The sequence below is a fragment of the Micrasema longulum genome, unplaced genomic scaffold (genome assembly GCF_059751315.1).
Source record: "Micrasema longulum isolate JH-2025_06_02 unplaced genomic scaffold, ASM5975131v1 h1tg000254l, whole genome shotgun sequence".
NCBI classification, from domain to species: domain Eukaryota; kingdom Metazoa; phylum Arthropoda; class Insecta; order Trichoptera; family Brachycentridae; genus Micrasema; species Micrasema longulum.
The window spans coordinates 81,994-106,851 of NW_028277459.1; the positions used below are offsets into that span (position 1 = coordinate 81,994).

Sequence of the window (24,858 nt, forward strand, 5' to 3'; positions counted from 1 at the left end):
TTACTGCAGATATGTTTACTTGTTTATGTACTTGTGGGAGGTAAAGGGAGCGGTGATAGCGGGGTGGTCCGCTGTCATTCGTGTGAATATAAACAAATTTGAGCGAGTGACCGTGGTTTGCCTTGCTGTTGCTTCCTGCTGTACTGCCTGCGGGTGCGATATCCTACCGTTACCACACCATACAGATACAACTTCCATCTTTCACGGTGCGGGTTTACCTACATAGATAAAGGCAACAAAATAAATCTTATTATAGTAGGGCCAATTTAATAGGTCACATTTGACATTTGTCGGTTTTAGCTTCATAGTGAGGTAACCTGCTTAAAAACATCGATTAAAGTGAATTAATCGATTCGGACTTCAAACATAATATATGTCAATTGAATTCAGTTGCTATGAAAAAGTACTTATAGGTACTGTAATTTTATTTTCAAAATTATAAGTCGAATCCCTGTCCCATTATTATTTTCTATCTTAAATTTAAGGAACAAAATAAGATACGTACATAATTTAATAAAACCATCAACATTCGATTTTTCCGGGTAACATCCATAGTGTTTAAAAAGAAAAAGGATTCACTGATGCAACATTGTAACGACGTTTAGAACAGAAAAAGTTTATTATGTTATTAGTGAAAGTAAATCATAAAATTACCTTCTTTTGTCATTATTACGATAAATATGTAATCGTAATTGAAAAAAATTAAGCAATTCTGCAGTTCTAAATTCGAAAAAATAAAAACTATATTTTACTACCGCCCTTACAAGGTTATGTTGTTGAATTTTGATGAAGTGTCAAATGTGACCTATTAAATTGGCCCTACTATAGAACTAAACATAGCATATTGTACTCTACTATTAAATATTCAGGGAAAAGGGGATGGAAGGAGGAGGTAAGATCTCTCCATCCCCTCTACTTTTTTCATTAATTCTCAATCAAGAGAATATTTTTATAATTTAATCAGTGCATGTTTGTCCTTATCAGTGCATGTGGCTATTAAAATGCATGCCGTATTTGTTTTATATTTATGTGCAACAACTATGGTGAAGGTGTATAGTAGGTTTTGCATGTTGGTTTAATTGGTGTAATGACGAAGAGACAGGTTCGTCTCGAAACCGGTAGACATAGAAAAGTCGGTATGTGGTTATTTACAAATATTTAATAATATTTATTAAGATGGGTCATTTTGCCACTCAGAGAATAGACATATGGGGACCCATGCTTCTCAGGTGAGGACTATAGAATAAGAAAATGGGCATATACCGACCACAGGAAAAGGTGGACCGTTGACTTTGTCTCGGCCACAAGTAGTGGGTGGATAAAAAAAGCCCAAAGAAGGACAGATTAGAAAAAATTGAAGAAGTCTACATCCAGCAGAAGAAAGATGATGGAGAAGAAGATACTTATCTGAAAAAAGAGTAGGTGTGTTTTGCATGGGTAAAAATTGTTATAATGTGAATTAAACAAATGTTGAACTTTTTTCATCCCCGTTTCATTCAAACAAGTTTAGATAATTTTCTGAAATGGTTATTTTTTTTTTTAAATTCTTCAATATCAAATATGTTTACGTGAGTAGTAAGAAGTAAAACATTTATTTAAAAAAAATATCATTGAAAGTGACATATTTTTGGCATATTTATTTATTTATTTGACGGACTTATGCAGTCCATTCTAACGATGGTAAATACAATTAATTTTTTTCTTATAATAAATACAGGCACTTTTAAAGAAAAATACAACTAAATAGAATTAAAGCTAGGACAAAAAAAAAATATTACTACCTCAAGACAAGATCCGGTCTATCTTATATATTTTCATCATTCGTAAAAAATACAAATCTGCGTAATTGTAATATAAAAAAATCGAATGTCCCCGACAAGGGGTGGGGTACCAGGGATATCCCAGCTTAAATGCTTCAAATACTTAAATGAAAAAAAAACGTGCCACTATGATTGTGATTGTAACGTTTATAAAACTGTTTCATAATGTTTTGAGTTTTATGCGAAATTCATACATTTTTCCTTAAAGTAATGTTGCGAGAGGATGCTTCATTACACCGCGCCGCTCTCTCTGTGGCATGTTGAACAGCAGTGATCTGTCGAACGCCACCCGTTAGAAGGTACGTACAGCAGAGAGTTGGGAGGGGTAATGCGTGTAAAATATGTAGGAATATGTTGTTGGGTGTTGGTTGGAGTTCCTGTCCTAGTTGGAGATTGATAGAGAAGATACGAAGTTGCTGTTAACTGCGTATTTATTACATGGCGAATAAAATACAGCACTTGGTTGTGAAGCGCGAGCGTAGCGGAAATGATGGGTTGAAGAGACAGCACTTGAACTACATGCTGGAATTGAGTGACTTTGTCCAACTGGTCTGGCTGACTAAACTGAACTTGTTGGGCTGACTGACTGGCGTTGCGTCTCGTAGTCGCTTGATATACCACATTCCTTTGAAGTTAATTTTTCACGGTAGGGACGGTGTGAATGTACTGCAGAACGATGCCCCCGATTTTGTGTCCAATACTTATAGAGTTGCATTGAATGTGATATTTGATTCTACAGAAAATGATGACATTGATTTCTTCGGTCATCACACTTTTTCAGATGCAACATTTTAGTACGTGTGTGTCATCGATTATGGACTATAAACCCTACACATGTAAATAACGAAATCAGGATTTTTGTGGTTATGGTTAAAAAAAAAAACGATCAAATACCAAATAGCGCACGTGCAAACTGACCAACATTTCTTAGAATGTAAAACTGTAGAGCGATGAATGAGGAAAATATTTTAATAATTTGGAGTATAAAAATGCTAAAAATTAAATCATGGCTTAATAGCAGTTGATTTCAAACAACAAAAAAATACTCAAACTGGTGATACTAATCACAAATTTTTATTTCAGTTATCTGTAAAATGTTTCAGACACCTTTTTTCAATTATTGTTATGTACTTTAGGTAGTTATATTACATACGACGTGCTATTTTTAGAGAGTAAAGCGATTCGTAATATTTTATTAACTTGTATATTTCCATTGAAAAGATTTATTTTAAAAACTAACAATTAAAAAAATAAACAATTAAAATACTCCACTTCAGATCATTGATATTTCACTGGTCGGAAGTTTTGGCAATGAAAATGAGTACACAAAATGTTGACCTTAGTTCTGATCAAGAATGTGTTCATTATTATTGATTACTTGTTAGAACCTGATTATACATTTTTGATGAAATTCAGATAAATCATATCTTATTTTTCGTATCTTTAACATGATTAATTTTGTGTTAATCAATAATAAATAAAATAAAACAGTTTCAAACATCATTTGCAAAATGTTTCACTATCTGGTATTAACTTCGCTTGTAGTTCTGGCTCATGGTGAGTTTTTTGTTTATCATTGAATCAAACTCTTAAACGAATTATACAGTACATACATAAATTATCAATTTTATGGTTGCGCTAATTATTATTATAAATTTGAGTATTTCGTATTACGAAACACAAGTTTAAAAAATTTAGAATGAATCCGGGTTAATTCAAGATAAACTTTAGGTACGAAGTATTAAGGCTTTATTTAATACAGGAAATTTCCTATGTGGCGGATTATTTCAGGATTACGGATTAAATTAATACAAGGAAATTTAATTAGGATACAATACAAGTCAAATTTATTTTTTATTAGTAAGCCAAAGTATTACAATGTGTTGAATTGAGTCTTTATATCGTTTGACCTATTAAAATACTTAAATTAAGAATATAACAGATATTTGAAGCGCGTTTGCCTATCATTCAGGAGGTTTCGGGTTCTATTCCCGATATGGTTGATATGAAGTGTATTTAAAAAAAAATGTGTTTTCACACTAGAATTTTATTGTCCTTGAAGTGGTACCTGAAGCGTAAGACTGATCATCTTACCTTCATGTAACAAAACAAATATCAAGAATCGATGCGATTCGTTAACCAATGCGATGTTCTATGGACCATAAGGTGCAGAACACAATAATAATAATGGTGAACTTTTGAGTTTTGTAAATTTAAAAAAATAATAATTCATATGCACATATTTATAATAACTTTAATGATTATTAGTCCTTCTGAACTGCATATTTAAAGTTTGTAAAATACGTATTTGAATTTTATCATTTATCATTTATTTATCATTTATCATTTATTTATTTATATGTATGTACATTACAAAATAAAATATTTTAATTCATACAAATAGAAATAATTAGGTAAAATTAGGTATATATAAAAAAAAACACATTAGTAATATACATAATATCCAAAGAATAATATGTTAAAAAAGTAAGATAATCTTGTAACGAAAAACTCCCTCAGAGACGTGAAAAATGTCAATGTCCAAAGTGATATTGTTCAACATAGAGATAGCCCTTCCAACAAACATAACCATTGGCAGGTTGGTCCTGTATATTGGAATGTGAAACAATCTATGTTGACGCTGTCTAAGGTAATTATCAGGAACATAAAAGCTAATGCTCCGCATAATTTCAGGGTTGTCAATAATACCGCGCAACAATCGAAAGAAGTGCGTTGTTAAATACACGTTCCTTCTAGTCTTCAAACTGGATATAAAGCCATGGATAATATCCGCACTCCCTCATGTAGAGAAACCGAAGAAATGTCTTCTGAACCCTCTCCACCATAAGAGAGTACTTCAACTCACACGGTCCCCAAATCATCGAGCCACTCTCTCACTTTTATACATTTTATCTCTTTCATAATACTACGTTTTATATTAATAAAGACGTTACTCTGTGCTTATACTTATTAAAATATGAATACAGTAAAAGCGCTTATGGGTCAAATAAATAAGTGGATGTGAACTATTTGAAATTTAAAAATTGTATTTTAAAAAAGTTATTCTTCAGTAAAAATATGCATTCTATTGGCCAGGTACTAACTCGTATATTTTCGTGAGATGATAAAAATAAGCAAATCAATTAATTCACGGGGCAAAATAAGCAGCTCACAATAGAGTCCTAGTCCCGACTCTGAGGTATGGGAGCAAAGTATGGCTGAAAAACAGGGATAAAAGCAGGTTGAATGCTTTCGAAATACGACTTCTCAGGCGCGTGTGGTAAAACTATGTACCATAGATGCACAAATGTCGAGATCCGTAAATAATTATTATTATACTTGACACTAAACATTCTTTTACAATTTATATTGAACATGTTATCAATAAATCCTTAAAACTCCTTGGATTTATTAACAAAAGCACAACTGACTTCAAAAATATCAATACCCTCAAAACTCACTTCTGTTCCCTAGTTCGCCTGCACCTAGAGTATTCCTCTGTTATTTGGTCTCCATATTATGATGTTCACATCAAGTATGTTGAATCAGTTCAACGTCGATTTTTGAGAAAGATGAGCTAGAGGTTGGGCTGATCCAGAGACCAATATACGTATAATTAATTAGAAACTACATTTAATATATCTTCTCTTTAAGACCATTGAAATAAATTCGACCTTCTAGTCCTATTTCAAATTCTCAACTCACTCTTTGATGCGCCTGAACAACTGAGCTTGATAAAATTAAATATCTCAACGAGAAACCCCAGACAAAACTAACTCTTTTATACCGATAACCATGGAACTAACTATGGTTTTCATTCTCTTATGCCTCAAATTCTTAGGTCTGCCAACAAACATACCACTCTTGATTTTTTTGATAACAAGTTGTCTTCTTTCAAGCAATTACTGAATCAAATTCAATTATAAACACCTCTCTCCCGCTTCCACTCCCACAAAGTCTACCAAATACCATTGAGTCTTCCTACTTTTTTATAATAATTTTCCATGTAAAAACATGTCCTTAAAAATGCCCATTGGGCGTTTATATAAATAAATAAATTATGTGAGGGAGATATAAGCATTGTCGACAAAATCAAGAAACGAGCTCGGCGTTGGTTTGGACAAATAGAGCCAATGGACAATGAAAGAACGTCTAAAATTATTTACTGTGCGAATGTTGATGGATACAAAAAATAAAGGTATAATAAAAAAATAAGTCAATTCAACAAATACTTAAAGATGAAAATGTTAAAAGTCGGAATAATTAGCGCGCGTGCATGAGAAGATGTATGTTTGTAGAGGAAGCGAGATATGTATTCAAGGATAGTGATGTGGCGTTCTATTCTCTCTGCCTATCCTTACGGCGAAACGGCGTGATTGTTTGTTTGTTTGAAATATTTTTTTTATTTAACTTTTATGACTTTATATACGCTATTTTCAGGAGCTAGCCTAGGACCTATCCGAGGTATTGGCCAAGCTCCCATAGTTGGTGGTGAGCAGGCCAGCATCACTGACGCCCCATGGCAAGTGGCTCTCCAGTACTCTTCGATTGGTATTTCGTACATTCTCCGTTGTGGTGGATCCATTATCAGCCCAAATATCATCTTGACCGCTGCACATTGCACAACTGGGTAAAAATATGTTGTCCGTAATCTCTTTGATTTATTAGAATATTTCAGCAATAATAAGGATTTTGAGATTCTCTCATGAGTTAATCTCAGAACAGAATATCTTATGAAAAAAGCCTCTTGTTAATATTTGTTCAACATATATCACTAAGCTATTAAAAAAGGAACTCGATAACTTTTCAGTTTGATGTTCATTGTACAATTATTAGAAATAATCTATCAGTATTTTTTGCGCAGCTTATCACGTAGAAAACTGATCTAATACTCATATACTGTGAACATATGTAGATACATTTTTTCTATCTGCTTTGACTGTTGTGTAAAAAAAAACTGGTGGAATAGTCTACCATCTTATCTAGGAATTACTCAGCATTTATTTTATTGACACCTTAACCGCAATGATTCGAGTAAAAGAAGCCAGACAACTAATATACAGGTCTTCAAATCACTGGCGGCTCCCGACCGAAAATATTGCCAGTGCATTTCTTTACATTTTGTCAACTAGTATACTAAGTTTTATAATATTACGATAGGTCTGACGTGATAAACAATTAATAGTATGACAACGCGCGCATTGGAACCAGAAACGCTAAATGCACCCAACATAATACGCACGTTATAGGAAACTAAATTCGTACTAATATTATGTCATTACGCATGTTCAAAATGACATTACACACGAACTTCAAACTTCAAATCTGAGCATGCGTTGACAATGCCCAGAATATTTTTGTTATCTTCTCTCTCTAACACACAATAAATCGGTATAAAGCATTGTCTATCTCACTCAAATGCAGATTTGAGGAGATAAACTTTATTTCGTACAAATTCAAGGTAAAAGATTGTGCAAAACAAAATATGCACTGGGACGATTGCGCGCGCGTAGACAAAATGAGAACAAAGTCCGCTAGTGTCAATTTTTCTAGATCTTTTGGCGCCAGTATTGAATATTATGATGTTTACGAGTACAATATTGCCCTGTTTCTTTGTACCTACTTATAATATATTTTTACGATGAATAAAATTACCAATTTATTTACACAAATTTTTACTTGGCAGTGCATTGCACTTTATGCACTTACTAAGGAACCGCCTCTGGATCAAATATAACCCGGAATTCTTTATTTAAAAGGTTTGGGCTCAAGATGTTAGCATTTTTTATTTTAAATTAAGTAAAACTGTCATTGACAACGTGTTAATTTTAAACAAATGCTGTCTTATTTGTGGCAGCAATGTAAACAAGTCAGTTAGTGTGTTCTGCGAATTTTACTGTCTCAAAATCAGATAGCCAAAGAACTTGCCTTAATTTGTTTATGCCGGTGAGATTCATCTAATTGAATTATTTCACCTACATACTAGGCAACGCCGGAATTTTTTTTATTTTTTTCAATTTCTATACTTCTTCGTGGACCAGGTGGATTTATCAACAATATTTTGAGTTTGTCCAAATTTTTGTAGACAAGGACTGGATTCAACTCCCTGGAAAGCTGTTAACATTAACATATTACAACAGAGATGCAGAACATTTAAGAGTGGCCACTTAAAATAGCCAATGGTAGGTCATAAGCCCTGTAGATGCCTAGACTTCTATATAACCATCTCTAAAATGTTCTTCATCCCTGTTGTAATATGTTAATTAATAAAAAATCGTTTTGAAAGTTAATGTATCCCCTTTTGCGAAACATAAGAAATATTTTCAAAACCTATAATACGTTAAAATCTTTATTCGTGATTGTATGGTCTGATTACATATACTGAAAAGATTTTAATATAATAACTAATTGACGGAAAACCCAAAGATAATAGGATTACTTGATTAATTTTATTTATAAACATTGATTATAATATCACAAAATACTATAAATAGCTAAGGCGAAATAATTTCAATTATCACTTACAAGATGTTCCGCTTCGTAGTATTGGTTTCTTTTTTGGTTCTGGCCCAAGGTAAGTGACCTTTAGGCCGTTTTCACACATGCCACGCAAATCCATACGACCCGATAATTTTACCACGTTTATCCTGCAAACGTATACAAAATGTGTTAGTTTTTCAGACGCGTTGTAAAAGTGTACACGACCCGGTCTGCCAGACACAAATCTGCCAAAATCTGTTGGGGTGTGCTTAATCGCAAACGATTATTATCAATATTAATAGTTCGAATATCCGAATTAGATTATTCCCGTAATCGACTTTTTATTTATGGATTATGCGTTGTTTTTTCAAAATACTTATGAAGTATGAAGAACGAAAGAAAAAATATTAATTAAAAATATATAATATAAATACGCCTATTCTTATAATGCATTATTGTATACACTAACTAAAAAAATACATAAAAACTTATGTATTGTACTCGTAATATTATTATTATTGTGAAAAGTGATAGTTTTTAGCTCAGTTTCTGTGAATAGTCTATATATTGTGTTTTAGGTTTAAATGTTTTTCTTTTCTTTTTTTAATATTAAGTTCACAGAATGTTTAAATGTTTTTATTTTCTTTTTTAATATTAATTTCACAGAATGTTTAAATGTTTTTCCTTTCTTTTTTAATACTAAGTTCACAGATTGTTTGAATGTTTTTATTTTCTTCTTTAATATTAAGTTCACAGATTGTTTAAATGTTTTCTTTCCTTTTTTAATATTAAGTTCATAGATTGTTAAAATTTGTTAAAATTTTTATTGTTTAAATGTATACTATGTATTGTTACAAGAAATGTACTATTTTTTTTATGTACCGTCCCAAATGAGTTTTCTCGTACAACTCCTGGGAATATAATATCATGATATTCATGTCTTATATGTTTTATTAATAAATAAAAAAAAAAAAAAAAAAAATAAACATTTTTTGGTCATTTCTCAAAAAAGTTTTTTGTTGTTATTACTATTTATTTATTTTTTTCAATAAAAAAAATATTCCTTCACACAGGTTTTACCAAGGAGACAGTTGAGAAATGAATGGTGTATTTCTATAAAATAATTTTATAGTAAAATAATATTTGGAAAATAATAATAATAACGCGTAACTAAGGGAATCTTCATGTACCTAAGTTTCACTGAACGAAGTTTCGAAAAAAAGTATCTGGAAAGTATTAACCATTCCGAATAATCAATAAATATGAAAACACGAAAAGTCGAATAGCAAATCCAAAAGTGTAGCAATTAAAAAATATTACTTAAATCTTTTTGATAGTGATAGTTATTAATGTTATTTATATAGATGGTGTAAAGTGTATACTTATATTTTTATTTTTAATATTTCAATATTTTATGTATTTTATTTTATTTATTTATTTTATTTTATTTGGGATTTTCACAGCTATTACACAAACAAAATAATTAAACAAATTTTTACAATACTAAAGCCAATTAAAAAAATCCACTGTAAATATAATGACACATAATATATAAGAAAAGAAGTTTAGTAATTGTATTTGTGTGACGTTTGTATTCATGTGTATGTGAATGTGTGTATGCGTGAACGTATGAGGGAGAGGATACATGTGCGTGTGAAAATGAATGAGGGAGAGGGTGCGTGTGTGTGGGTGAGTAATATATATATTGAAATATTCGATACTTTGGAGGAATTTTTTTTCAAAATTGTAATAATTTCACATGTGAAATACTGTCTGTAGCTCTGCTTAAATATATAGAAATACATTATGCTACATTGCCTCTGTCACTTCAAAACTTTTTATATTTGTGCTTTCCTTGTCTGATAAAGTTATAGGTTTTATTATTTTTATTTAGTCTTTAAATAGTACAAACATAAGATATGAATGTCCTAATATATTAACCTGTATATAATTATTATTAAAATTTATACTAATTATTAACATTTCTAAACAATATACGTACATTTAAAAAAACTTATTTTAGACGAACTCGAATAGAATTACTTTTTGAGATATAACTAATACTGATAACTGCTACACATGCTTTATTTTATTAACATACATTAAAATGAATTATTATTTTTTGTTCACTTATTTCTAATGGTATTTCCTTAAACAGTCCAGCTCGGTGCATCGATGAGTTCTGTGTCTTTGTTTTCTTACTAAATGGCAGACTTACTTCATTTTTATTTCTAGTTTCATATCCGAGTTCACATTGATTAGAAAAAAACAGTGTTTCCTATGTTCAAAACTTTTTTTTTCATTTTGTTTATAAACACAATAGTTTTGTATTTTGCTTTCAATACACAGGAATTTGGTTCTATGGAGTTGAGATTTAGTGTCAAAAAATGATAAATTAATTTTAATAAACTAAAATTATGTTTCTGTGTAAAAAAACCTAAAATGTATTTTTAAAAATGAATTTTATATTTGAAATTGATCAAGCAGAAACCTAAAATATTGTCAAAAGAGCAAAGATATATATATTTTTATTTGGCTTAGGTGGCAGTGATTTTTTTTACTATTTCATTAGCTAAATAAAAAAAAATGTATTATTTTTAAGTAATCAAATATATTGTTAGCTCTAGAGTGATTTAGACAAGTAAAAAAATACCAAACGTATTCAATACATTTAATTAAATTTTCATGATGTTCCTTTTATTGTAAGAAACATGACTAAATGAGTATTTTTATTCACAACGTATTATTATTTCAATTTTGTTAATATGTTTTACTTATAGATATTCGTATATATCTTAAATATGCTATTTTTAATTCACAAATGAAATGATAAATTAGGAACCGTTAAGTCAATTGCACAGAAGTTTAAATGAACCACGCTGCTAATTAGCGTATTATTACAAAATATACATCGTCTTCATAGAAATTAAGTCATTAATTTATTTATTTGGTTTACAAACCATGAAAAACAAAATACAGAAACATTGAAATAAAAAAAATACACTACCTATTTTATGTCAACTACATGTAAACACTCACAAAATACATATTTAAACAAAATGAACAATCTAACCCATTATTTTATAACATAAATTAGAAAGGGGATAAAATAAATAATACGCACTTATTAGTGCAGTTTTAAGTTTTAATGAAAATTATTAATTATTCGGAAAATATTGTTTTTAAATCAATACTAATTTTTTTCTAAAAAATCGGATAAAAAATATTCGATTATAATCAACAGGTTATATAATATTCATAAGAACATCTCAAAGAGTTTTTACGAATATGTTAGTGGAAAAGTGATGTACCGCCATTATTCGTTTCAATTAGCTTCGATAATAATATCGATATATCGTTTATAAAAACGGATATTTATTTATATTAAAGTAAATTTATACATTCTTCGGTAAAATTTATATTTAAATACATTATCATCAAACCCTTATCAGAACCCAATGGTGCATAGGCCAGTGCATTGTTAATTTGAATGTATATATTATTTGAATCATTATATTGACATAATAAAGTAATGATCGCATACAATAAACATCAACGTTTGCGAGTGTAAGAGTCCTTGTTTACACCTTCAACTTTAGTAAGCAGAAAATTAACTATCAACAAAATTATCAAAACAATCAAATTATACAAAAAATAAATTAGAATTAAAAACTTTTTTTTTTAAACCACTTTATGTGTTCACACAACTGACTAGTTTTGGCTACAAATCATTTCACTCTTTAGGGTTTTTTAACAAGTAAACATACATAAAACATATATTCAGTTGTGTAAACAAATACAGTGGATAACAAAACAATATTTCTTATTCTCAAATTAAAATTATATATTACGATGATCCACAATGTTAGATTTACAAACATTTAGAATAAAATAATTACATTATGTTCATCATCATCAAACCCTTATTCTCACCCAATGGTGCATAAGATACTGAAGGTGCAAGTGATGATGTACCGCGGAGAAATTCCCGAGAGCGTAACTCCTCGGAGCGGCAGTACATTCCTCCAGATACCCGAAACCGTTTTAAATACTGTGGGTCTTCCTATCGGTTTTACTGATATAAAAATGCAATATTTTTGTCAATAAATGAGTTGATCTTTTAAAATTTCCAATTTCGTACATCATTTTCATTAAATTTAACTTTACTACGTTCACTGCTCCTTTTACTGTGAGTTTGGAAGATTATATGGAGGGTCTTAGTCGGATATTGTCTTTTATCCTTATGAACATACATGTGTATATTGCAAGCATAAATGGTAGCAAAAACGGTATTTACTTGTATCACAATAAATTAGAGATGCAAGGCGGTAAAATTAGCGCGATATTTTACGGTAATTTTCGGTAAGAAACAAATATGACCTAATAATTTTTATTTTTCGAAGATATAACAAATACAAGTAGCTTTGTTTTAGGACACGTTACATGACAGTGAAAACTAGGTTTAGATTCATCGGGTGGTTGTCGAGATTTATTATAAGTATGGAACGCTTAAGGTCATTCGGTATGTACTTTTTTCACTTATTTTATAAAAAAGGTTATTATGTTAAAAGTTATCGTGTCCCCCCACACGGTATGCAAATTGATTAATTAGTTCTGGGGAATCAAATGTATTATTTACAGTTTTGTAAAGCAGAATCTGATCGAAGATATCTTTTCGGTCTGTTAATGAATCGAGGTTATGAAATTTAAAGAAGTTAAGTATACACTTTGGAAAATACAAATGAAATTTGTGTGTATATTTATATATATATACATGATCCCGTAGCTTCAAATCGACATTCGAATATTCGAATTGATACTATAAGAATGAAAACGTTCCGGAGATTCCATCCCCTTCTCACTCACACAAATACAAATTTACCGACTATGCAATGTCGCATGGGTAAGCGCTGCACATGTGAAATGGGCCTTATTTGTTTCCTGACTTAATGTTTGTATGGAGAATCGGCATTTTAAGAATCAATATGTTACTTAATCGCAAAGTTTCAGCAGTATTTGTTAATTAGTTCTGATCTACATTTCTTATTTTATTTATATACAAAATACATCTCTTCAGCAAAGTCCGGAAATGTACGATAGTTGCCGATGATGTATTTTAAATATTTTGATAACGATTTTTTTTACTAACGTAATTTTCTGTTTTCATTGGATTAATAAACGTAAAATATACTCATGGAAGAATTTTATTACGTAGGAATATTTTGTCTCAATTTATTGCCGAACGACGCAGTTTCTTTGAAATGTTTTTTAATTTTTAGTATTAGTTTTTAAAATAATAATAAATTGTTCAAATATTAAAACCATGTTTCCGAAACTTGGTTTAAGTTACTATTTAAAAAAAAAAACAAAAACTACTTAACTTAAAATTTATGTTTTCATTTTACATCATGTCATTTTGTCAATAAAAACTATTTGGAATTATCTTCAAACTTCCCCAAATAATAACGTCTAGTTCATTATTTTTAGTGGTGGTGGTCAGTACTATGTTAGTTTCTGACGTCACTGCGACCAGTGAAGATCTGTTATGACGGGCCGTCTCTATTACATAAACGTTAATGCTTATTTTTTTCATATTTTTATAATCAGAACAAAATATTTTTTAATTTTTAAAAAATACAAGTTTTTTTATAGTTAATTTCCGTCAATTATCTGGATTTTAAGTAAATAATTTAACTGGATAAATTTAAATGGATTTTGAGTGAATACTTATACCTAATGACAAAAACAAAAATACCTATTCGGTGTAAACATTGTTTTTTTTATTTTTCTAGGGGCTACCTTTGGTCCAATCTTTGGTATTGGCCAAGCTCCCATAGTCGGTGGTGAGCAAGCCAGCATCACTGATGCTCCATGGCAGGTGGCTCTCCTGTACGCTTCATTCGGCACTGACTACAGTCTTCGTTGCGGTGGCTCCATCATCAGCCCAACTGTCATCCTGACCGCTGGACATTGCACAACTGGGTAAGGATTGTCTGTTTTGTTTTAGCAGTCTGATGTATTCATTAGAATTTCTTTATCGCACCTAATAGTGCAACCTAAAATATTTTAACAAATTAAAGCGTCGTTGTTCGTAACATATATTGACGTCTATTAAAATAAAGGTGTAAAAAAAAATCATATTCATATTCTATCTATTTTTTTTAAATCAAACTAATATTTCCTGTCCAGGGTGTCTGCCATTGAATCTAAGACAACATGCACAAAAGCGGTTACGTAGCTCAACAATCTTTAGAAAAACCTTTCCTAAACAGTTTGATTTATCTTCTCACAAATGCACCATTTGTACGATGGCTCATGTCTCACAAACAATTTCAGAACAAGCGCAACTAGGTGGCGTGTTCGTGCTGGATCTAGCAACCACGCTTCAGGTGGTACTGTACATGCCGCTTCCAAGGTCGTCACCCACGAGAGCTACTCTTCATCCAAGATCGACTACGATATGGCTGTGATCATCCTCGCTACCCCCATCACTGTCGATGGTACTAATACCAAGCTGATTCCTCTCCCAGCACAAGGAGAAGATGTTGCTGCCGGAGCCGATGCTTTGGTCACTGGATGGGGATCAACTTCCGTAAGATGCTCTAGATTTTTAAAAATAATGTTATTCAGTCATTGTGTTTAAAGATTAACAAACTTTTTTTGTTTTCTTTTTTTTAAAAACATTAACAGTGCCGACAGTAACAACGCTTATTTTGAATATGTTGAATACGAGTACTAACATTTTATAAAATGTAAATATGGCTGCTAGCATTTTCAGTATCAGAATCTGTTCTAAGATAGCTAGCTATGATTTGAGATTTTGGCTTAGTTGATTAGCCATAAAATATAATACGTCCACATAGTTCAATGATAGATACATTTCTATGAAAATTACTAGTTTGATTGATATATTATTTGCTTAAGTCATATAACAGGCATCGTAAGACTAGTGAAAATCAACAAAATTTTATGTAAAGTTCATATGGTTCAGTATTTTTTTTTCCAGTCATACATTTTCATAGAATTTCAATTACAAAAATACACATTTAAATATACATCTTAAAATTAAGCCATAACACAACTTGGAAAAAATGCTTACAAAGACTTTAGCGTCTGAGCGTGAGTCATTCCCCTCTTAATGATTTAAAAGTTTGAAGAAAGAAATAAAAAAAAAACAAACTAGATTTTACATTGTACTTTCGAAAAGCATTTGGCAATAGACCTCGGCATAACACAGTTTCCGTCTTAAATTATATTTCAACGCAGTTAAGTGCACGCACCCATTAAAATAGGGTTTACATAAGAAAAATCTCGGGAGACTAACCCATTTTTAATATTTATTCCTATCAAGGCCAGTTAAACCATCAAATGAATTCTTACATTTTAGTCAAAATATGTTTGCTTACAATTTATCATTTTCTTAGGGTTAATTCGATGCGTTTATTATTTAATAAATATTATACTTCCAAAAAAAATAACAATATATACATTTCTATGTAAAAAATAAGTTTGTTCCATATATTGTTTGCTAATGTCCTCTAACAAGCGTCGTAAAATTAGTGAAAATCAACATCATTTTGTTAAAAGCTTATTAGGTTGATTGGTTTATTTCAATGCAATTTAACTGCACGTACCAATCAAACTGCATTGATATAAATAAAAAAATCGGAAGACTAACGCATTTTTAAACCACAAAAAAATACTGAAAAAATCTTGCGTTTTGGAAAAAAACGTGTTGATTTTCGTACCTTTTTCTCGCAACCCATGTTTTTCATTTGAAAGAAAACGAAAAATTTAGCTTCAAACTATATATGATAACTATACATTTTCTTAGGCGCAACTGTCCTTTAAATTATTAGTTCTGTCTTCTTTTTCGGCAAATGGTCCTTAAAAGGATGATTACTAAATTTTTTATATCAGTGTGCAATGACAATAAAATTGTTTGTGATTACTTGCATTAGCTTGTAAGCCAAAACTTAACCATTTGATCAATGAGCAGAATCCAACCCTCGAAACCACTCTTGAAATGTTTGTCACACTAAAACATAAGTAAAAGGAATAGTGCTACTCCTTATTTTTGGTCTTTGGCTAATTTCGTTTTTTCTTCACAGTCCGGAGAATACGTCACCTCCGTTCTGCGCAAGGTTGTCATCCCCGTTGTAGACCAGGCTGCGTGTGCCGCTGCTTACCAAGAATTAAACCCCATCACCGACAGGATGATCTGTGGAGGAATTTTGGCTGAAGGAGGCAAGGACGCCTGCAAGGGAGACTCTGGTGGCCCATTCGTCGTTGGAGGAAAAATCATCGGAGTCACATCCTGGGGTAATGGCTGCGCTCAGCCCGGATACCCAGGGGTCTGGGCTAGAGTTCCGTTCTTCGTGACCTGGATTCAAGGACAAATGTAAATGCAAATCTTCTAGAAACTAACAAAAACCATTAAATGTATTTTTCCCCAATTGTAAATATTTCGTAAATAAATCATATTCTAAATAATTTTTTTTATTCCGTTAGAAGGCCAGCAGAAAATAATTATGAAATTTATATTGTATAATGCAGTTTTAGTAAAAAGTTCATGCGATTTTGCTATTTTCATACACTTTTTAAGAAACTTTAATTCGAAAAATTTGCTCAAAGTTTTATGTTATAAAAATGTAAATAATTTTCATCCGGCAGATTATGCGAAGTTCAGATTTATCTTAGGATCTTTGGTACTCTTCATACAAAGACAAACCATTTTATTGAAATCTGTTCCTAATTCATGGTTATAAATTAAACAGAAAAATAATGAAAGGAAAAACGTAAATTTTTGTTTTCAAAATCAAAAAATACAAGCATTTTAAATCAGCAAAATTTTTATTTTAACAAGAAACCATCACGTACTTTCATACATCTAATGAACGCATTCAATTTTTTTGACTTTCAGCATGTTCGTCTTCAAGTATTTGTTGGATTTCAAGTTACAAGCATGTTTGATTCATCTTATCTTTGGCCTTTAGGGGTTATCTAATTTATTTTATGTAACAAAGATACTTTGATTAAACCGGTTATTGGTTATTCTAAATTTATGGATTAAAGTATCTCTCTTATATTATTTCCAAAATAAATTACTAATAAATTTATGTATTTAAAGTACTTGTAATCAACATTTCGAGTTTGTCCAATTTTTTTTTTTTAAAGCCAATCAACATGCTTAAGTAAGCGCTAATAGATTGGCATTAATAAGTAATACTGAATCTTAACATGCTTAAAATTGACTTAAATTAACAAAGTGTAAAATTAACAAAAGGTATGTATATAGCATAATCTAGGCGGAAATGGCAAGTGTGACATCGCGAGTCACGAGAAACAACACCGTTGGCTTCTTAAATGCCTGCCCTTGTTGTAGGAAGACATCGACAGTGCCGTTAAGTGAGATTTTGTCCACTGTTCTGAGGATCCTTAGCAGAGGGGAAAATAATCCGATGTTAGTTTTATACTTTCCCACAGCAAAGACAGGATTGGTTCGCAAGTTACGGCGAGGTACATTAATGTTTACCTGAGCAAGGATATCATTGGCATCTATATAGTTAGATATCAATTTGTGCAAGAATATCAAACGATAACCATTTTGTAATAATAATAATGTTTGGATAATTTATAAAGCGCCATTATTGTGAAAATCACCTCAAGGGCGCTGTACAATAAATAAATATCCCAACACGTCTTGCTGCTACAGAACGCATGGACGGTTGGGATTCTAGTTCCTCGTCTCCAATTATGATATATTGCAATTATGATATATATAAGCTAGATAACAGAACGTCTTGCAGCTACAGAGCGCATGGACAATAAAAAATCTAGCCCCTATTTACATTTTTATTTTCAATTTTTTTATTTGACAATGAAGTTTAGAGTTAAAGTGATATTTAAAAAACGAAATAAAAAGCAAATTTATAAAATTAGAATTTAAATAACAACAAGTCTTGCAGCTACTGAGCGACAAAACTGGATTCAACACTCTTAGAAGTTATAAACAATACTATATTTCAATATAGATCAAGAACATTCCATAGAAGGGAATATAGTCAAAGCATTTACAGGGTAATGACAGGTCATAAGCTTTGTAAATGCTTAAACTTTAAATGTCCTTTATTTCTGTTGTAATATATTTAAAAACGTACCGCTTAATTTGGGGAACAAACTTATTACTACTGCAATTATTTCTTTTCCACAATGGAAAAAAAAGCATTCAATTTGGCCCCGTCATAGAAAAATAAATTTAGAATCATAAATAAGCTAGTCACCTTACATGCGTGCGTCCCCAACACTGTCAATAACCGACTGAATATGTTTCATACTTACACGGGTCACAGAACAGCGTTTCTGTCTTCCTTGTATTGATTATTCTTTGTATTAAAATCCAGCACAGTCATACAAATTATACTCTACTCTAAATTCGGTTTGAAAATTAGAAAAAAAACTTATCATTTAAAAAAATAAGAGAGATATATGTTTATCAAGTCTCGTGTTGTATGAAGACTATTGTGACATTACAACTGCAAAAGAGCTAGGCTTTGCATTTGAAACGGTGGAAAGCTCATATATTTTTTTAAAGACCAACGGACAATTTTTAATTTTTTTGTGTTTTTTTTCCCTTTACCCAAACGTCAAAAATATTTTCAAAACTTAAATTTCGTAGATTTTTTTTCGCAATTGAATGACCTGATTACGTATTTAAACAATTTATCTGATTTTTTTTCTTTGGTACATTTTCCTACAACATTAATTGTCATATTCATTTTTACGAAAAAATCCCACACAGGCATAGCCTGTGCGTGGGTACACTAAATCTAGAATACATTTTTTAAATCTATGGTGTTGATGTATATATTGATTTAAAAAAATTAAAAGTAAAATAAGAATTGAAAGTAACAATTAGGTTTTTTTAATACGAGGAAATAGAAAACAAGAAATATAAAAAATTAAGAATGGAAGTAGAGCAAAAAAACAGTAATATTAAAGTAGTAGAAAATTAAATTAGGAAAGCAAATCAAATGTTCATGTGAAAAGGAAATGATTTTCATTTATTTTTTCCACCCAGTTTTTAAATAAATAATCAGAAAAAGAGAGGCTTAAATTATGTAAAATCATCTGTTGTGTAATTGAAGAAGAAGTTTTAAAGTTGAGAAACGAGGACATTTTCATGCTTTAGGATTAACAAAATGGTGTCTCAAATACTTGATTTCTTCTGTGACTGGTGGTTTGAGTTTTGAGAAAACAATTGCTGATACAGCTGATAAAAACAAAGATAACATTACAATAATTGAATGAATGAAAACTGAAAGATAAAAGGATTACCTTATTCATTTAATTTACAAACATTGATTATCATATCCAAAAATGATTTAAATAGCTAAGAAACCTAACAATTTCAGTTATCACTTACAAGATGTTCCGCTTTGTTGTACTGGCTTCTTTTTTAGTTCTGGCCCATGGTAAGTAACGCGTATTTATTTCCTGCTAATGTGATTTTTGTTAAGAGAATCTAAGTTTGTTTTAAAGATTCGAAATATAACTTAATTGCAAAATTTCAGCAGGTTTTGCATACTAGTTCCAATTTAATTTTTTTATTTTGTGTACACACAGTACAACTTGTCACTGAAGTCCGAAAATGCACGATAGTTGCCAATCGTGCATTTTTTTAAATTTTAAAATAAAAATAAAAACGTGATTTTCGGTTTTTTATTGGATTCATTGACGTAAAATATACTCATGAAATAGTTTTCTAATATAGAAATACCGTGTGACGCAATTTCTATGATTAAAAAAGGTTTTTACATTTAAATATAAAATTCAATTAATTTTAATCAGAATAAAATGTTAAATTATTAAAATCATGTTTCAAATACTTGGATAAAAGTAGAATGAAAAACACAAAAACTACCCACGGACTACAATTTACATTTTTATTTAAACTAATGTCATTATTAAAAAATAAATATATATTATCTACTTACTTTGCCATATTATAACGAATGGTAGATTTACTTTCTTGGTTATTAAAATCTATCGAAACAATACAATATTATTTAGTAATTTATTTGCGTTTCCCATTCTCCAAGAAAACCTTTTTTATTTTCTTATTCAAGATTTTTAGTGAATAAACTTATATATTATACCTAATGACTAGAACAAAAATATGTTTCGGGATTACTATTGTTTTAATTATTTTTTAGGGGCTACCCTTGGCCCAATCTTTGGTATTGGTCAAGCCCCCATAGTCGGTGGTGAGCAGACCAGCGTCACTGGTGCACCGTGGCAGGCGGCTCTCCAGTACGCTACATCCGGCACCGCCTACAGTCTTCGTTGCGGTGGCTCCATCATCAATTCAACTGTCATCCTGACCGCTGGACATTGCACGACTGGGTAAGAATTGTATGTTTTGTTTGTAAAGTTAAATATATTCATTTGAAATTCTTTATTCGCACCTAACCTGAATTATTTTCACAAATGAAACCTTTTCGCAAATCTACTGGAAAAACGAATGTGGGGCTATTTTATTTTTGTATTATTAGAACCAAACCGGGCGTGCGATGCAATCAAAGGTCCGAGGTTTGAATCCCGCTCTACCTCAAATCGTTTTTTTTGTTGCTCAAATGAGTTATTTCCAAAATGTTTAAAATGGCAACAAAATTCTAATGTTAGGGTAAATGAAGAACGCAAATATTTTTTTAACGTTTTTTTATATAATTGTTTAAAAAAAAAAATTACCACTTGTTTTATTTTTTTGTTTTTATTTCAACTTTTATTTTGTGTTGATATTACTCAATAAATAATAAATAAATAAAAAATGCGTTTATTGATACATTAGCTACTGCATATATCGACCAATTGTAACATAATGGAAATATAATAATCAGTAATTGTATATATTTATATACTTAAATTTATTTAAATACGAGTAAAATATATTTCAGAATTTGTATTTTAGGTTCAGCGTGTTTGCAATCGAATTTCAGACCGCATGCACAAAAGTGGACACGTAGACCAACAATTTTCACAAAAACGTCTTAAAAAAAATGGTTCATTCTTCGCACAGTTGTCTTATTTGTGCGATGTCTCATGTCTCACAAACAATTTCAGAACAACCGCAACTAGGTGGCAGGTTCGTACAGGATCTAGCAACCATGCTTCAGGTGGTACTCTACATCCCGCTTCCAAAGTCGTCACACACGAGAGCTACTCTTCATCCAGGATCGACTACGACATAGGTGTGATCATTCTCACTACCCCTGTCATCTACGATGGTAGGCCGATACCTCTCCCAGCTCAAGGAGAATATGTTGCTACTGGATCCGAGGCTTTAGTCACTGGATGGGGATCAACTTTCGTAAGATGTTCGAGATATTAAAAAATCATATTATTTAGTCATTACCAAGATTAACAAGCTTTGCTTATTTTCTTTTTTTTAATTTTCTGCGCTTATTTTGAATATGTGGAAAAAAATACATATATTTTATAAATTGCAGATATGGCCTCTACCATTTTCAGTATAATAACCTGTTCTGAGATAGCTAGCAATTATGAATAAGCTTTTTATCTGTTAAATAAATCGTCCTACAAAACTTCTTAAATACATTTTTTGAGATTTTGGCTTAGTTGATTTGATAAGTGAACTTAGATTAAATTCGACATACTTAGTAGCCAATAATTATAATTTATCCACAAAGTATATTAATAGACAAACTTCTATGAACAATACTAGTTTGTTGGATGTATTAATTATATTTTAACGCAATTAATTGCACGCACCTATCAAAATAGATTTGACAAAGAAGAATCTCAGGAGATTAACACATTTTATACCACCAAAACATTCTTACATTTTCGTCAAAATATGTTGCTTACAATTCATTATTTCGTTCGAGTTATTTCGATATTTTTATTACTCAATATATATAATACGTCCACAAAGTATGACTATAGTTTATTACTTTTATTTGTTTATTTCAACGCAATTTTACTACACGTATTTAACACATTTCTTTAATGTGTTCATTTATGTTAGAACCCGAATTAAAAACTAATAATTATAATTTAATCCAACTGAGCCTACCTAATACTTCATTTTTTTGCACACTTTAATATTGTAATTATTTTATCTTGTTTGAAAGAAGGAATAAGGAAGGACTGATAGTTCCATATTACTCCGTATAGATCCGCCGGCGAAAGGGTTTTTAAGTCCTAGTAAACAAAAAACATTTGATATATTTTTTTTATTATTTCATTATTAGTGTCATATTTTATTTATTTTTTACGTGTAGAATGATGCGGGTTGGCTATTTTCAATGTACATTTTTTTCTTCGTTTTTTGACATTGCCAGTAGTAATGTATAGAAAACTATAATTTCCCTCTAATTTTGGTTAACTTGTAAATATTTATTTTTTTGTTATAAAAGCTGTAATTTTCTTTTGATAAATAAAATAAAATTAAAAAAATTAAAAAAATAAGCCCCCAAAAAAATACAAAAACATTCTTGCATTTTGGTAAAAAGGAGTTGATTTTTGTACATTTTTCTTGCAACCCATGTTTTTCATTTTAAAGAAAACAAAAGACTTAGCTTCAAACTTTATATTATAACCATAAATTTTCTTTGGTGCAACTGTCCCTTTAATTATTAGTTCTGTCTTCTTTTTCGGCAAACGGTCCTAAAGAGAATGGTTTCAAAATTTCTAATATCAGTGTGCAATGATAATTAAAAACTTTTAGGATGATATGCATAAGCTTGTAAGCCTTAAATATAAACATTTCTTTAATGAACAGAATACAACTCTCGAAACCTATCTAAAAATGTTCGTCATAATATACACTAAAACATTAGAGAAATAAATAACGCTACACTTTTTTTTTGGCTTTTGACTTTTGGCTAATTTCGTTTTTTTACAGTCCGGAGGACCTCTTACCGAGATTCTCCACAAGGTTTACATCCCCGTAGTTGACCAGGCTGAGTGTGCCGCTGCTTACGAAGGATTCAACCCCATCACCGATAGGATGATCTGTGGAGGGTTTTTGGCAGAAGGCGGCAAAGACGCCTGCCAAGGAGACTCTGGTGGCCCATTCGTTGTTGAAAAAAAACTCATCGGAGTCACATCCTGGGGAAATGGCTGCGCAAAACCTGGATACCCAGGCGTCTGGGCTAGAGTTCCATTTTTCGTGACCTGGATTAAAAGCCAAATGTAAATAAAAATCATCCAGAAACTAACGATCATTATTTAATGTATTTTTTACCCGATTGAAAACATTTTGTAAATAAACTATATTCAAAATATTATTTTTTCATACCGTAAGAAGGCCAGCAGAAAACAATTATTAAATTTAAATTGTATTAGGCCGGTCTAGTTAAACGTTTATGCGATTTCGCTATTTTGGTATACCTTTTTTCAAAATCATGAATAGTAAAAAGATCATTGTTATAAACTAAAATTAATTTGTTTCTAAGGTACTTCTGATAAAAAAATATGCTGAAAAGCCTTATGTTATAAAAATACAAATCATTTTCGTCAGGCAGATTATGCACATTTCAGATATAACTTAGGATTGTTGGTACTCCTCATATATCCTCATAAACATAATATACTTAGTCTTGAGGATCGTTGTTTGGTATTAGATATGGGGATTTTGCATGATATTCTTAATGGACGTCTTGATAGTCCTGTTCTAGTTTCTGAGTTTGCCCTTAATGTACCTTGCTACCGCACCCGTCACACGAATCTATCTCTTTTCCATGTACCTACAGTTCGCACCAGCTATGCACAGAACTCTTCTCTGATTCAATTGACGCGTAATTATAATTTATTTTTCAATAACATAGACATATTTAACTGCAGTAAACTCACTTTTTAAACCAAAATAAAAAAAAACTATTATATGAAAAAAATTATGTTTCTTTATAAAAAAATAAATATTTTTACATTATAAATTTAAGTTGTTTCTATTCACTCATATCAAACACACACTTACCTGTCCCTAAACCTACCCTCACACCCATATACAATCACACACATATTCACATACCTACCAAAACCACACTCCACTTTTTTAGACACGCATCCTCACACAAAAAAAAACTCGCACACATGCACTTCTATGAATTATATCTAACTGAACTGGATTTTTATAATTGTATTTATGTGGAAAACTGATTTAGCTTTATTTTATGTTTTTTTATAATGTTGTGTAATTCTTTTTGTATTGCTGTTGTTTTTCTGAATAAACAAAATTAAAATTAAAATTTAAATAAAGACGAATCATTAATTTGAAATCTGTTTCTGATTCATAATAATAAATTAAACAGGAAAATAATGAAAGAAAAAACGTATATTTTAGTTATTTAAAACAAATAATACAAGTATTTTTAATCAGCCAAATTTAGAAGTGTTTTTAACAAGAAACCATCACGTGCTTCAATACGTTTAATGCACGCATGCCAATTTTCCGACTTTTAACTCTTGTATTGGTTGGATTTGGTAACGCATACTTTTATATAAATTTAAAAGTAGCAAAAAGCAATTTATGTAA

The 24,858-nt window shown here is 30.6% G+C and overlaps 1 protein-coding gene across 1 annotated transcript; it reads left to right on the forward strand.

Moving 5' to 3' along the window:
• Positions 1–12,236: 12,236 nt before the first annotated feature.
• LOC148283184 (uncharacterized) lies at positions 12,237–23,553 on the forward strand. Its single transcript, XM_088223910.1, has 7 exons — positions 12,237–12,315; positions 14,093–14,282; positions 14,637–14,892; positions 16,412–16,703; positions 20,516–20,705; positions 21,423–21,669; positions 23,227–23,553. The coding sequence occupies exons 1-7, from the start codon at positions 12,237–12,239 to the stop codon at positions 23,518–23,520; spliced, it is 1,548 nt and encodes a 515-aa protein (XP_088080036.1). The 3' UTR covers positions 23,521–23,553.
• Positions 23,554–24,858: the final 1,305 nt, after the last annotated feature.